At 43.9% G+C, this 15,851-nt stretch overlaps 1 protein-coding gene across 1 annotated transcript in view; it reads right to left on the bottom strand.

Moving 5' to 3' along the window:
- Nucleotides 1-289: 289 nt before the first annotated feature.
- LOC129815007 (contactin-3-like) overlaps nt 290-15,851 on the bottom strand; it is a 73,837-nt gene continuing 58,275 nt past the window's right edge. The window contains exons 15-23 of the mRNA XM_055868255.1: nt 13,109-13,267; nt 12,864-13,013; nt 12,310-12,380; nt 11,695-11,929; nt 11,176-11,285; nt 5,464-5,650; nt 5,194-5,306; nt 4,568-4,733; nt 290-4,013 (exon numbers count right to left, since the gene is read on the bottom strand). Of these exons, the coding sequence (XP_055724230.1) occupies nt 3,907-4,013; nt 4,568-4,733; nt 5,194-5,306; nt 5,464-5,650; nt 11,176-11,285; nt 11,695-11,929; nt 12,310-12,380; nt 12,864-13,013; nt 13,109-13,267 (1,298 nt within the window). The 3' untranslated portion in view covers nt 290-3,906. The remainder of the gene's footprint in view (nt 4,014-4,567; nt 4,734-5,193; nt 5,307-5,463; nt 5,651-11,175; nt 11,286-11,694; nt 11,930-12,309; nt 12,381-12,863; nt 13,014-13,108; nt 13,268-15,851) is intronic.

Below are 15,851 nucleotides of genomic sequence, written 5' to 3'. Positions count from 1 at the left end.
ATCAGTAATTCTATCACCACTCTGAAATTGTGCCAAGATATCAAATTGATTTACAATGGCTGTGTTAACAGCACTGAGTGGGGCTGCTGAAGACGATCAAACCTCAAATGGGTGCCAAATAATAAATCCCTGCTGTTTTCATACTAAACGTCCCTTATGATGAATATTAAAAGGTCAAATGGTGCTGCAAAACCATTAACTGTCTAATGTGGAAGTTGAAAAGACCACGCTGTAAGTCACATATGCTTTAAAGAAAGGGGATCTTGAACGCAAACAACTTGCTGCAGTAAACATTTTAACAGTTTATTAAGTTACAATTTTAGAAAATTCAACACAAACTCACAAAACAATGTTTCACATGCACAATTTTAGTATACAAGACAAAACAGTTAGTTTTCAATATGAAAACGTAGTTCTATAGGTCAGTTATCTCATGGAGATCATGGATTAAATATCAGTATTAAAATCAAGGGCCACAAGTTGTATAAAATATCAGTAGGTTGTCTTTGTAGGCCAGCTTTAAAAATATATATGCAAGCTATTTACATTAGACCAAGTACATTTGTCAGAACTAAAGCGAATATTTGAGTAACCAAAATCAGTTTTTATCATATCAAGTTGAATCATTTAAAATCAAACTCAGTTGACCTGATGGCTAACTTAACGGTCTTAGATTGCATTTAGTAATAATTAACAAAGTACAAGGCCAAAAAAGGTACAGCATTTTCCCTCTATTTTACAGTCAGCAGGGCGTAACAGGGAACAAGTACTTAGAACTATAGCTACGCAGATTATAGGATAGTCTGGCCAAGTTTGATAAAGGACTAATTTGTAAATCCACATACTCTAGCACTGTGTGAGGGATGTGTACTGGTAAGTATACACTATTCTACTAACCAGCATACAAAAATAATGATCAGGTGATGGGTACAGGAATGAGGATAAGGTCTACGAGTTACACTATTTGGATTATACACTGTGTTACAAGGTTTTATCCTTGAAATGAACTGACATTGCACTGTACTTTTTTTTGAGTAGTATTATTACACAGGCTTAGTCCACAGACAGTTTGACACCTAAAAAGCCTATTGTTCGTCATTTGGAGAAACAGAAAAGGCTATCACTGCTATATCAATGCATATCTTCAGCGTAGGACGGACGTTGTTTTTTTTTAAAAGGGCTGAAGAAAATGAAAAGGACTAGCTCCCTTTCTTAATAACCAACCAACCATCCATAATGATGAAACTGCCATGTCCATTTGCGGTATAACGACAACAAAGTTACTTCAAACAACGAACATCGTTTTCTCATTGCACGCACAATAGAACAGCAGAGTATGTGTTTCGATATTTTTTACCACGATGCTGGATGCTCCTCTCCTCCATTTCAAAAACAAAACAATAACAAATGTGCCGGGGGCGAACAGGGGTGCTGTTTTCCCTGATGCAGATTTCAGCTTTAACGAGGAACAAAATGCTGTTCATTTTCATATGAAAGTCAGTAAGATCACTTATAAACGTGGAGCCGTTTGAATCTGGTAAAAGTTCTTAGTAGGGGGATGTTACCTAAAACACCAGTTCATAGTAGCTCTTAAAAAAAAACATGTACTGTATATTACATTGTGTTCTTATGATTTTAACTTTGAGTGGGGAAGGACATCTCCAACATCTCCAACTGTACCCAACAAAAACATGCTCAACAGGAAGCCCCGGCATCAGTCAATCAAGCATCTGAATTGTGACAGCTGCAATAACGGGACAGGAAAATCAATATCCTATTGACTGGGCTGCAGCAGTCTAATCAAAGAGCACAGGCCTTTATGAAACCACTGAAGGAGCAGATAGGCTGATTGTGTCCGCTGTTTGGGCTTTACGGGCCTCTAGGGACTGCACACCTGTTCTGGTGGCTGAGCAGGGACACAGTCACACAGTCACCTTGGATCAGTTCCTTGTGCTTTCATTCGACTTTGGGAAATGAGTGCAAACGCAGACGACGGGGACAGTCTCAAAACAATGTAATCATAGCTCAGCCAGCCCTAATCAGTCCCAAGTTCAGTGAAGGCACGGTTCTTTATAGCAGTAGTCGAGTGTTTACTACAAGTCCAAACTTACACCAGTGGCCCCAGAATGATGACTTATGATGGAGGACCCATCAGACAACAACATGAACAGGAACCAGTTTCTCACTCAACACCAGGCTAATCGAAGTACTTTGATAGAGTACTGTAGCAGATACTGTGTCTAGTCTAGCAGCTCAGGATGTACTTCATTGTGCGCAGAGAGGGACATTATGACAGCAGCCAACCTTTTTCCTCTCTTTCCAGTCAAAGCTCCTTTAACGTTACATCATTTATTTAGAGGCTTTAATAGCTGCTAAATTGTGCTGCAGATCCAATCATAGATGTATTATTCACAGGATCTCACCAGACCATGAACGTAGACCAAACTTCCACACTACATACAGTCGGATCCATCTCGACTTCTATAAAGTTTTCAACCCATTGTTATATATCAGGTGTTCCAGTATATAATTAAAATTGGAATCATCAACCCATTTCCATTAATGGGGTTTCACATTCACCCCACTCAGTTACTTAGTTTCTATCCGTCTGATAATTCATTTCCAAAAAATGATCCAGAAAGAATGGGTATGTCCCTCAATTTGTAATATGAAAGATATGCATGTGCAGTGAAGGCACTCATATGTCCTGTACTCAAACATTTATATATATTTTGCAGACCGGCGATGTGAATTCTGGATAATGGGTAAGGTCATAAATTATAGACTTATTTAGCATTTAGAGGTCATTTGAATGCAGAATATTACAAGTGGCAACACCACATGATTCTATTCCTTCTGAAACCTTAACATTTCACAGAATTCATTGTGATTTGCATCAATTATTTAGAGGAGCTTGAGATACAGACCAAAATGCCAAGTCCCATCAGCTTGTTGTAGAGACGGGGTCTAAAGCTCAATAGCCAACAGCTCTGTAAGATGCTTAATACTATTTCACTATGCAGAGAAGAGTGGGCTAGACGCATAAGTAATCGATCTGGTATCCAGCCCTGGTCCTGATGAGTTAACAAAGCTCAAAACACAAAACATACAAGGTAAGGTTCTAGCTGCAGTTACAAAAATCACTTGATAGAATATTTTATGATTCGGTTCACCAAGTAAAACTGGTTTTATCTGCTATAGTGGCCAATTTACAATAAGTCTGGGAATGTTGTCAGCTGCATACCTTAGTTATTATATTTTTTTACCTTTTGAAGTTCTACTTCTTCAACTTCTTATAATAATAATCCAAAATGCCATCTACAGTTAGCTACTATATCAAAGGCCATCTGACCCATATAAACCAAAACACATCTCTCCATTGAGCAGCTAACCCTACAATTGCAAATGTATGTGAACATACTGTACCTCCACCTGGTAAAATCATTTTTTAAAACCTCAGATTACCTCTGAAAGACCAATAAATGAATGAAATAAAGACAATGAAACCTTTTTTTCCGTCAACTACTTTGGTATCTACATGGATTTAAGGCATTAGTATTCTTCAAGGATCAGTATCAAACATATAGAATGTAGACATCACTACTCCCAAATTGAAGTATATTCCATTGGCAAAAACAAAATAACACTTCCAAAATGTTTTTACAGCATGACGGCACTTATGACATGAGAGGAAATACTGTAAAATATAATGCACACAAATTTACGTTTTCTATCGGCCCGTTATTGAAATCCTCAATGCATGGCCCTTTTAAAATTCCTGTTCTGTCCAGCACTGTCACAGAGGGTTTTCACCCGTTGCCCCTTCCGACTGAGGGTGAATGCAGGAGCAGCCTCCTAGAGGAGTGGGAGAGAGAGGAGGGTCGGTAGGAGGGCTGTGACCAGACATCACCAAGAGGAGCTGAGGAGGACGAGAGCACTGACGAGGACTGCAGAGAGATGAGACGGCGACAGCAGACTAAGCCGAGACGCTCCCGAGCCCTGTGCGCCCATGCCTGAAACCACAAACCACCAGTTAGAGAGAAGCTCTTCAAGAACTTAAAATTCTACTTTTTTTTTTTTTTTAAGCAAAAAGCGGGGCATTTTCTGTCTCTATCTGCAAAATTGGCTGACAAGTCGTCATAAATCAAAGAGTAACTGTGAATTATATAGTGCTTCCATATCTCCATTATTAATGACTGTCTACAGGATAGGCCATTAAAGTATACAGACATGATAAGGCTTATATCACATTAGAGCAGATCTCTTTAGAGAAAACTGAACCCTGTTTCAATTTTGCACGGGGGGGGGGGGGGGGGCATTCTACTATTGTAGACGCAACCGAGCTGTGCAGTCAACAAGGAATAATAACCCAATGGCAGAGATGGATTGCACCGTGCATGCATTTTTAGAAAGGTTGCTTTTCTTGCACCCCAAAAAAAGTATATTACACATGGTCGAAGAGGGGTGCAACGAGGCCAAAATAAATGTTCTGTTTGGCTCATTGAATCATCGCCAAAACTTGATCAATGGACACAGGAAGAGGAGAGAGAGGAGATGGTAAGCGTACTTAATTTGTGGATGTGGATGGGTTCGCTGCCCACACCTTCACCGCCCTCACTCAGGGCCTTGATCTGGATCAGGTAGTTGTCGTTAGAAGACAGCGTCAGCTCCATCCTGGTTTTGTTTGTTATGATGCTGTTTACCTCATTATCCCGGTGTCTTCTCAACAGCACCTAGAAACAGCAATGCAAAACCCCAAAATAAAAAAATGTAGCAACACACAGTAACTTTGCAAAACACACAACCTCAAAATGAAAGATTGGCTAAAATGAGGAGTGGGAGTGGGGGAATTCAAACTAGGAGAGTAACTAGATTTTGCTGATTGGATGATAAGATGAATCCTGATGCTTTGTGACAGTACAGTGCGGCTGGCTGATTGAAACTATGGATGTTCTGTCCCTGTGGACAACCCTACCAATACGAGCCACTAATTATCAATATGGCTGAGTTGACCAGAGGCGATGGTATTGAATGCACTTCCTTCATTACACCCCCCACCAACCTCCTACTCTCTGCTTCGTCCTTTTTTCAAATCAAACAACCCCCACAAAGCAGCGCTAATTGAAAGATTGTGTTTGAGATGGTTGTGTTGTATCTGACAAAATAATAGAGTTACAGTGACAGGAGACGTACAAGATATCCGATGACCTCTGCCTCCGTCTCCATGGCTATGACAGGATCCCAGCGCAGAGTGAGTAGAGAGCCAATCATGGTCCACTCTACGTTCACAGGAGGCTGGCCAGGTGCTGAGAGAGGGTAGTGATGAAGAAAGAGAGAAGAAAAGAGAGATGCTCATATACAGTAATATGTGTATGCTTGAAAAAAGAAAAATAGTTTCTGTTCTGCTTACATTTTGAAGTTGAATGTACAATTGACACAAAACCACTGACGAGATTCACTCACGTGGCTTCTTGGTGGTGGCGTTTATGGGTGTAGACTGTGGCCCTGTCCCAGCAGTGTTAAAGGTACACAAAGCCAAGTAATACTGTGTTTTGGCTTTCAGTCCAGTCACGTTGACTGCTGAGTAGTTAGCAGAGATTCTCACTTTGCCTACTGTGTCAGGCTTGGTGTCATCTTCCCAATACACCACCTGTTTACCAATGGAAAGAAAACAACAGGTTGAGACATTAGACAGGAAAAATTCTATCCTAGCCAAGGGGACTTTTATTAACTCACACAAGTGATTCATTTCATCACATTATTAGAACTCACTCCTCATCTAATCTGTAATGCCATTTAGTGTGCAGTAGGGGACTGGCTTCCCACTGAATAATACATTTTTCAATATCTAGGTCCTCAATTGCTGATACACCATCCTCTCTACCCTATGGTCATTCTACAAAGGCACCAATAGTAACCCTAAAAGTAGAATATGACTAAGTGCTTGTGTGACAAAGTACAGGGATATTCTGTCAATAACATGTTTAAGATCTCCTCTTTTTAGTAAAAGAAAATATATTCCCCTCACGAATTTGTACTTTCAATGATTAAAACAGAGTTTCTGAACTTAGAAATGAACACATCCAGCAACAGCATGGATGAATACTGTATTCTCTTTAACACGAGGCACACAGTGCTTAATTACTTCCCTTGAGGGTATTAACTTTCAATTAACGACGCAGGTGAAGAGATTTTTGATTAAGCAAATTAAATAATCCAATGCTAGTTTAGGGTCATATACAATATTCTAGTCTCTGGTATTAAGTGACAGAGTTAAGTCAATACATAATTAGAGAGAAAAAGTGATGTCTACTCCTATATTCCTGGTATTGCTATGAAACTAAATGAATCTATTAGATACTATTTTTCACCCCAAAACAACATACTGTTCTGGAGTTAAAAACTAGCTCCATACTGTAGATGATGGGCCTATTATTGTGCAAATCAGTTTAGACCTATCCTGCCTGTTTGGCTACTAAAACAAACAGCACTAATGCATCTTCATATGATATCGATCAGCATCCTATGACCTCCACTGTACCCAATACCTAAGGCTTAAGATGCATAACAACAGCTTTCCTCGGTAAAAGCCCCTCTCTCTCAAATCCTTTTTGGTGATATGATAACACTATTGTATCTACACAATATAGCCATTGCCATGGCAACCATGGGTTTTGTGCCGAGGGGCAGGGGTGAGAGGGATTGAAAGAGCACTGGGGGAAAATGTGTTCTGAAATGGATGTATGATAGCTATCCTCATCAGGTTTCAGAAGCCTCTGGTGTGTGGTCTTCAGAGCAGCAGTGTCTAAAGCGTAAATCATAGTCCGCAGGAAGCTGAGACGCGATAGTCTGGTGTCCCAATGTGACATAGCTAGGCGGCTCTGAGAGCACTATCCGAGCGAGACGCACAGCTGAACGGGCATTTCCCCACAATTCCCAATCAACGCGGCTTTGGTACGCATCCTCTATTCATTTGAATGTGTTGACACTAGTTGGAAAAATTGCTTGAGTAGTCGAAAAGTATGAAAGCCAACGGTCCAATATTCTAGAACACTGCTGTGTGTTTTGGACTATGATAAACCCTTAAGCAACACCCACTCTCTGAGGGGGTCTCAGGGGGAGTGGGATATACATGAAAATTAACATTTCCATTTCACCAAACACTGTACAGGCTACACACATGTACATTTGTGAAACAAGACAAATATAAGCACCCTTTTTGACCATTAACCAATGTGATATATATGTACAGGTAATTACCAAAATTAAAGGAAACACCAACATAAAGTGGCATAATAGTATGTTGGACCACCACGAGCCAGAACAACTTCAATGCACCTTGGCATAGATTCTACAAGTCTCTGGAACTTTATTGGAGCAGTGTGACACCAGAAATTCCATAGTTTGGTGTTTTGTTGATGGTGGAAAACGCTGTCTTAGGCACCGCTCCAGAATCTCCCATAAGTGTTCAATTTGGTTGACATCTGGTGACTGAGATGGCCATGCCCTATGGTTTACATCGTTTTCATGCTCATAAAACCATTCAGTGACTACCCGTGGCCTGTGGATGGGGCATTGTCATGAGTCATAGCCATGGCCTGCCCAGCATTTTTGACCTTATGCATGATGTGATGTTAATTTCTAAATTAACTTATGAACCACACCTGTGTGGATCACCTGCTGTCAATATTCGTTGTATCCCTAATTTACTCAAGTGTTTCCATTATTTTTGTAGTTACCTATAGGTACAGGTACAGGAGTGAACATAATACTATTTACAAGATGTTGTCAACGTTACAGAAGCTCTCTGTCACGTTCCTGTCCTGTTTTCCTTGTTTTTATATGTGTTTAGTTGGTCAGGGCGTGAGTTGGGGTGGGCATTCTATGTTATGTGTTTCTATGTTGGGTTAAATGTGTTGCCTGATATGGTTCTCAATTAGAGGCAGGTGTTTGACGTTTCCTCTGATTGAGAACCATATTAAGGTAGGCTGTTCTCACTGTTTGTTTGTGGGTGATTGTCTTCCGTGTCTGTGTATGTCGCACCACACGGGACTGTTTCGTTTTCGTACGTGTATGTAGTCTATTCCTGTGTTCTTCGTGTTATTATGTAAGTTCGTTTGTTCAGGTCTGTTGACTTCGTTTATTGTTTTGTAGTTTGCTCAAGTATATTTTTCGTCTTCGTTATTATTATTAAAATCATCATGTATTCCACCTACGCTGCATTTTGGTCCAATCCTTCTCGCCTCTCCTCATCCGAGGAGGAGGAAAAATATGACACCCGTTACAGAATCACCCACCAACCAAGGACCAAGCGGCGTGGGAGAGAGCAACAGCGATCGCAGGATTTCTGGACATGGGAGGAAATATTGGACAGTAAAGGTCCATTGCCACAGCCAGGAGAATATCGCCGTCCCAAAGCTGAGCTGGAGGCAGCGAAAGCAGAGAGGCAGCATTTTGAGGAGCTAGCCCGGAAGCAGGAGAAGGATCTGGGCTGCACTACGTGGGAGGAGATCGACAGGTGGGCTATCGACCCAAGGAGAGTGCCGGAGCCCGCCTGGGATTCTCTGGCGCAGTGTGAGGAGGGATACCGGCGAATGGAGGCAGCACGACGACGCGGTATGAAGCCTGTTAGTCAAGCCAATTCTAAAAGCTTTAACAAGAGCAAGGTATTGTGTTTCATTTGAAAACAGCATCACATTTTGTAAAAGCAGTTAGTCAAAATTTCGTAGGGGGGGGGGGGGGGGTTGGGGGGGTTAAGAGTAGTGCTAAAAAAGGGTAGCACTAGCCCTGTGGTGTGTGTCTCCAGCCCAGTACCTCCAGTTCCGGTACCACGCACCAAGCCTACAGTGTGCCTCAGCCGGCCAGAGTCTGCTGTCTGCCCAGCGCCGTCTGAACTGTCCGTCTGCCAAGCGCCGCCTGAACTGCCCGTCTGTCCTGAGCCTTCAAAGCCGCCCGTCTGTACTGAGCCTTCAAAGCCGCCCGTCTGTACTGAGCCTTCAAAGCCGCCCGTCTGTACTGAGCCTTCAAAGCCGCCCGTCTGTACTGAGCCGTCAGAGCCGCCCGTCTGTACTGAGCCGTCAGAGCCGCCCGTCTGTCCTGAGCCTTCAGAACCGCCCGTCTGTCCTGAGCCTTCAGAGCCTCCCGTCTGTCCTGAGCCTTCAGAGCCGCCCGTCTGTCCTGAGCCTTCAGAGCCGCCCGTCTGTCCTGAGCCTTCAGAGCCTTCCGCCAGACAGGAGCCGCCAGAGCCTTCCGCCAGACAGGAGCCGCCAGAGCCTTCCGCCAGACAGGAGCCGCCAGAGCCTTCCGCCAGACAGGAGCCGCCAGAGCCTTCCGCCAGACAGGAGCCGCCAGAGCCTTCCGCCAGAGCCTTCCGCCAGCCATGAGCAGCCAGAGCCGTCCGCCAGCCATGAGCAGCCAGAGCCGTCCGCCAGCCATGAGCAGCCAGAGCCGTCCGCCAGCCATGAGCAGCCAGAGCCGTCCGCCAGCCATGAGCAGCCAGAGCCGTCAGCCAGCCATGAGCAGCCAGAGCCGTCAGCCAGCCATGAGCAGCCAGAGCCGTCAGCCAGCCATGAGCAGCCAGAGCCGTCAGCCAGCCATGAGCAGCCAGAGCCGTCAGCCAGCCATGAGCAGCCAGAGCCGTCAGCCAGCCATGAGCAGCCAGAGCCGTCAGCCAGCCATGAGCAGCCAGAGCCCCTCAGTCCGGAGCTGCCCCTCAGTCCGGAGCTGCCCCTCAGTCCGGAGCTGCCCCTCAGTCCGGAGCTGCCCCTCAGTCCGGAGCTGCCCCTCAGTCCGGAGCTGCCCCTCAGTCCGGAGCTGCCCCTCAGTCCGGAGCTGCCCCTCAGTCCGGAGCTGCCCCTCAGTCCGGAGCTGCCCCTCAGTCCGGAGCTGCCCCTCAGTCCGGAGCTGCCTCTCAGTCCGGAGCTGCCCCTCAGTCCAGTGCTGCCCCTTAATCCAGTGGGGTTAATTTGGAGGGTGGCCATTTGGAGGAAGATACAGAAGCGGGGTTTGACTATGGTGGGGTGGGGACCACGTCCGGAGCCGGTGCCGCCACCGTGGACAGATGCCCACCCAGACCCTCACCTAGACTTTAGGTGGTGTGCTCGGAGTTCGCACCTTGAGGGGGGGGGGGGGGGGTCTGTCACGTTCCTGACCTGTTTTCCTTGTTTTTATATGTGTTTAGTTGGTCAGGGCGTGAGTTGGGGTGGGCATTCTATGTTATGTGTTTCTATGTTGGGTTAAATGTGTTGCCTGATATGGTTCTCAATTAGAGGCAGGTGTTTGACGTTTCCTCTGATTGAGAACCATATTAAGGTAGGCTGTTCTCACTGTTTGTTTGTGGGAGATTGTCTTCCGTGTTTGTGTATGTCGCACCACACGGGACTGTTTCGTTTTCGTTCGTGTATGTAGTCTGTTCCTGTGTTCTTCGTGTTATTATGTAAGTTCGTTTGTTCAGGTCTGTTGACTTCGTTTATTGTTTTGTAGTTTGCTCAAGTATATTTTTCGTCTTCGTTATTATTATTAAAATCATCATGTATTCCACCTACGCTGCATTTTGGTCCAATCCTTCTCGCCTCTCCTCATCCGAGGAGGAGGAAAAATATGACACCCGTTACACTCTCATGATATCTTATTCAGTGAAATGTTCCAGAACACAGCACTCCAGGGAATATTTCAAGAATCGTCTTAAAATAGTTTAAATAAAGCTACTGATTTACATATAAACATTAGAAATGGCATCAGAATGTGTCTGGCCGTGTCCGAAATCTGTCTTGCCTACAACTATTCATAATGTGTACTATTCATACCACATACTATTTAGAACATACTGTTTAGTCAAAACAGATGCAGTAAGCAACAAATATCAACCTACTAGGCTCGCCCATCCTGAGAATACTTCATCTAATGCGCAATTGCATTGATTTACGCCATTTTATCATTTGGTATAGCGCATCATCTTATCTCATTATCAGATGATTATCAGTCGTTGTCAAACACACGTGAGTCTGGAAAGGTGATTCTCTTCCTCAAAAGTGTTCAGCAAATTCTACTCGATGAAAAGCCGAAATGAGTATAACCTGGCATTTAAAGAATACTTGAAATTTCACATACTATAAACCGTTTTACTATTTAAAATGCAAGTATGGTTATTTATTGAGCAAATTGAGAGAATCCTACCTCATAACCCAGCACTCTTTCAGGGGTGGCAGGGAGGGCTTCCCAGATCACTTCAATTTGAGCTGCAGACACACTCCTGCCCCAAACCCTCTTAGGAGCCTCACTGGGGACTGCAGAAATAGAGAGCTGGTGAACACTACTCACTCAACACCATCAAACACACTAATAGGAAGCAGAAGCAGGCAGAGAATAGACCTGTAGTTTCACTGGAGAGAGCTATATTGCTTGGGCTTGGTTTATAATGGGATCTGTGACTGACATAAGGGAAGACTATCTTCACGGCAAATTCAATTAACACAGTACCTCACTGACAGCCCAGTGTAGTAAGTGTCAGCTAGGATTTCCTGTAATCTACCTCTGCAATAACAATAACTAATATCAAGTTGAAACTCCCAGCTTGAGAGGGGGAAAAGTGTCTGAACCAACTTATTTCATCATTACTATTCAAGGTCGTGCCTCCAGAATAAAAAAGATTAGGAGCTGTTTGAGCGTGGTTCCACTGGCTGCCATTGCCTTTACCTTCCTCTGCTGAAAACACTGTGGCTATGGAACTGAAAGGCCCCTCCCCGCGGTTGTTGTACGCCCCAACCTTCACATCGAACGGTGAGAAGGCCGGGATGGTGTCGTTGCGGAAGATGTATCGGGCGACCCCAGGCGTGGAGATGACCGCTCGCGTCCAAGTGACAGCACCCAGCGGCCGGAAGGCGATGATGTAACCGAAGCCCTCTCCATTCTGCAGTTCCTCAGGCACGGGCTGGGAGCGAAACACAAAACTATAGTGATATTAAAACGCATACAGACAAAGACACTGACACCCCTGCCTTTGTCCTCAAGCACCCGCCAAAGAGGGCTTCAACACGAGCTGCAATGATTAGATGCGGCGTTTTCCCCCCTACACCACAACCCACAGATCCTTTTCTCCCTGCATTGGTACATCATTGTGGATGAAGTGGGCTTCAAAGAAACAATCTCTTTCCCTGAGTTGAATCACGTTGGGGGCCTCCGAGGCCAGACCCCAGAAGGGAGGGGCTGGCTCTAGTGCAGGTCATAAAATTGCTCCATTCAATTCTGCACAATTAAGCAAAACCATTACCAGGCTATGGAGAGAGCAGTAAAACCTGACAGATGACTTACCTCCCAAGTTATCACTAATTCAGATTTTGTGCCGCCTCCACCTCCAACATCAGTGGGAGCTGTGTCAGGCACTGTAAGGCAAAGCCCAAAGGAAAGCAATTAGAAGGCAGTTAACATAGCTGAACTGCAAGTCTATAAGTCTAGCCCCACGACAGTTTTAAAATGCATCCACAATATTTTTTATTTTACACACCACAACTTCTCCCTTGATACGAGTGACCCAACATGTTTTGGAGTATATCCTCCTACTCGAATAGCAATCTCACAATGAATAAACAACTTCGTTTTTGATTTAGCTGTTAAGTTTAATAGTCAGAAAATGCCATTTTACTTGACAACTGTTTTGTGCATGGCTCTGCACAAAAGATTTGCGGATCACTCATGTGCATCCTGATGTGTATTTACCCAAAGTAAATGGTCCATCACATTTAATCTGTCACATTAGCAACTGGTTCAACCAGCATTTAAAGTCAGATGTCAGGGTTCTGTGTATATCACTTTGTGTGCGTGTGTCTACATATGTATTTTAGAGAGAGTAGAGGAGTGACACTCACTGGCATCCTCTGTCCTGGTCTTGGCTGAGGCTGGACTAGGCTCTCCCATGCCCACACTGTTGCGGGCCACCACCCGGAACTCATACTCCACCCAGGCATTCAGACCCACTACAGTGGCTGTCAACGTGTTGCCATTGATCTCCTCAGGAACTGGAAGTGGAAAGGAGAGCGTTCAACATTACCATCTACATAAGCATGGCTAAGGTGTGCTATGTTCTGTACTGTATGCTAGGTGTATTAGCTACCTGTGTCCACAGCTTGCCAGCCCACAGTGAAGGGTGTCCTGGCCTGGATGATGTAGCCGGTGATAGGGCTGCCGTTGTCCCTACCAGGTTTCCAGGAGAGCTGGGCCGTGCTATCTGTGATCTCCTCCACCGCTACAGTGTCCGGGGGCCCGGGGGGACCTGACTCAATCAGACAATTAGCAAAGTGAGCCTCCACACCAGGCTCACAACACCACCACCACCCCTCCCATTCACAACTCATTATGCTCTTGCCTTTACTGCTGACCCTGTTACATATCAAGGCCATCACACTCCATCTAATTAAGGGCTGTGTCCTTGGTCCAGCTTCACAGGGGCCTTTAATTCAGACCCTGTGATATGTGAGGCTGAGAAGTGATTATGAACACAGGATCACTAACATGGGAGGGGTAAATTTGTGAAGAGAGAAAGAGCGAGAGAAAGAGTTAGAGATTGAGAGAGATACAGTGAGTGAGACAGAGATACAGTGAGTGAGACAGAGACAGTGAGTGAGATAGAGACACAGTGAGTGAGACAGAGACAGTGAGTGAGACAAAGATACAGTGAGTGAGACAGAGACAGTGAGTTAGAGAGAGACAGTGAGTGAGACAGAGATACAGTGAGTGAGACAGAGACAGTGAGTGAGACAGAGATACAGTGAGTGAGACAGAGATACAGTGAGTGAGACAGAGATACAGTGAGTGAGACAGAGACACAGTGAGTTAGAGAGAGACAGTGAGTGAGACAGAGATACAGTGAGTGAGACAGAGACAGTGAGTGAGACAGAGATACAGTGAGTGAGACAGAGATACAGTGAGTGAGACAGAGACAGAAACAGTGAGTGAGACAGAGATACAGTGGGTGAGACAGAGATACAGTGAGTGAGACAGAGCCAGTGAGTGAGACAGAGATACAGTGAGTGAGACAGAGACAGTGAGTTAGAGAGAGACAGTGAGTGAGATAGAGATGCAGCAATATTGAGAAGTACAGCAAATATGTGACCCACTTCAGGAAGCTACGCATTTGTCGCACGTCACTACTTCACATAAGAGGCATTTGAACATACACTACCGTTCAAAAGTTTGGGGTCACTTAGAAATGTCCTTGTTTTTAAAGAAAATTTAAAAAATTGTCCATTATGATAACATCAAATTGATCAGAAATACAGTGTAGACATTGTCAATGTTGTAAATGACTATCTATTGTAATTGGAAACGGCAGATTTTTAATGGAATATCTACATAGGTGTACAGAGAACCACTATCAGCAACCATCACTCCTGTGTTCCAACGGCACGTTGTGTTATCTAATCCAAGTTTATCATTTTGAAAGGTTAATTGATCATATGAAAACCCTTTTGCAATTATGTTAGCACAGCTGAAAACTGTTGTCCTGTTTAAAGAAGCAATACAACGGGCCTTCTTTAGACTAGTTAAGTATCTGGAGCATCTGTCACACCCTGACCTTAGAGAGCCTTTTTATGTCTCTATTTGGTTTGGTCAGGGTGTGATTTGGGGTGGGCATTCTATGTTTTGTTTTCTATGATTTTGTGTTTCTATGGTTTGGCCGGGTATGGTTCTCAATCAGGGACAGCTGTCTATCGTTGTCTCTGATTGGGAACCATACTTAGGTAGCCCTTTTTCCCTTTTTTCGTTGTGGGTAGTTGTCTTTGTTTGTGGCACTAGAGCCCTTAAGCTTCACGGTCGGTATTGTATGGTTTATTGTTTTGTTGGCGTCATTCCAAAATATAAGTAATGTACGCTCACCACGCTGCACCTTGGTCCGCTTCTTCCAGCATCGGCCGTGACAGCATCAGCATTTGTGGATTCGATTACAAGCTCAAAATGGCCAGAAACAAAGAACTTTCTTCTGAAACTCGTCAGTCTATTTACAGCATTAACAACGTCTACACTGTATTTATGATCAATTTGATGTTATTTTATTGGACCAAAAAATATATATATTTCAAGAACAAGGACATTTCTCTGTGACCCCAAACTTTTTAATGGAAGTGTATATTTTTATCAAAGTGTGTTTTTTTGGCAGAAATGCCTTCTGTTGCATGTGAACTTTAATGTGCCTCAATAACAAACTTGTATTCCATCTGTAAATATGAATACAATTGTTAAATTACGAGCCTAGTTGGTTTAGCCAAGGAAAAAGTCAGGAACTGTCCCGCTAGCCATGATTGGCTGAGATAATGGAAGGGCTGGACATGCCGGGAGATGAGTTTGGATTGGTCTGCCATGTAGCATGCCTCTGTCTATAACGTGAGCTGCTCAGTATATGTTGATAGTCCTTTCTATCACAATATTTTTTTTAAATATTATGTTAGCCATCGAGAATTACAAAATTTTTGCTACTTTTCTCAACAACATCGATGCCCTGAATTTACCAGGCGCTATCAACAGATCATTTGGAAAAAGTTGTGATGGACTACTTTCTGCACACGCCATGGTCAGTGTGAACCGGAGTGACTTGACAACGCTGGCCAAAAAAGATGTAGCTACAAACAAAACGGAGTTAAAGTTCCAGTCTGCCGTGAAGCGTTCATCCATGTATACTGGTAAGAGTCTAGCTACATTTTCAGATATTATATGTTTCTAATTTTGTCAGAAAGTCATTTTCATTGCAAGTTAAAGCCTACTGTTAGCTAGCTAGCCAACGTTAGCATGCTGGCTTGGTAGCTAGCTAATGTAACGTGTATGATCTGTGTAGTAATATTATTTAAATCAGAAATCCATTT

The sequence above is a fragment of the Salvelinus fontinalis genome, chromosome 18 (assembly GCF_029448725.1).
Source record: "Salvelinus fontinalis isolate EN_2023a chromosome 18, ASM2944872v1, whole genome shotgun sequence".
Taxonomy (NCBI): domain Eukaryota; kingdom Metazoa; phylum Chordata; class Actinopteri; order Salmoniformes; family Salmonidae; genus Salvelinus; species Salvelinus fontinalis.
Note: the sequence above shows the minus strand (reverse complement) of the source record. Positions and strands in the feature narration are given on the sequence as shown.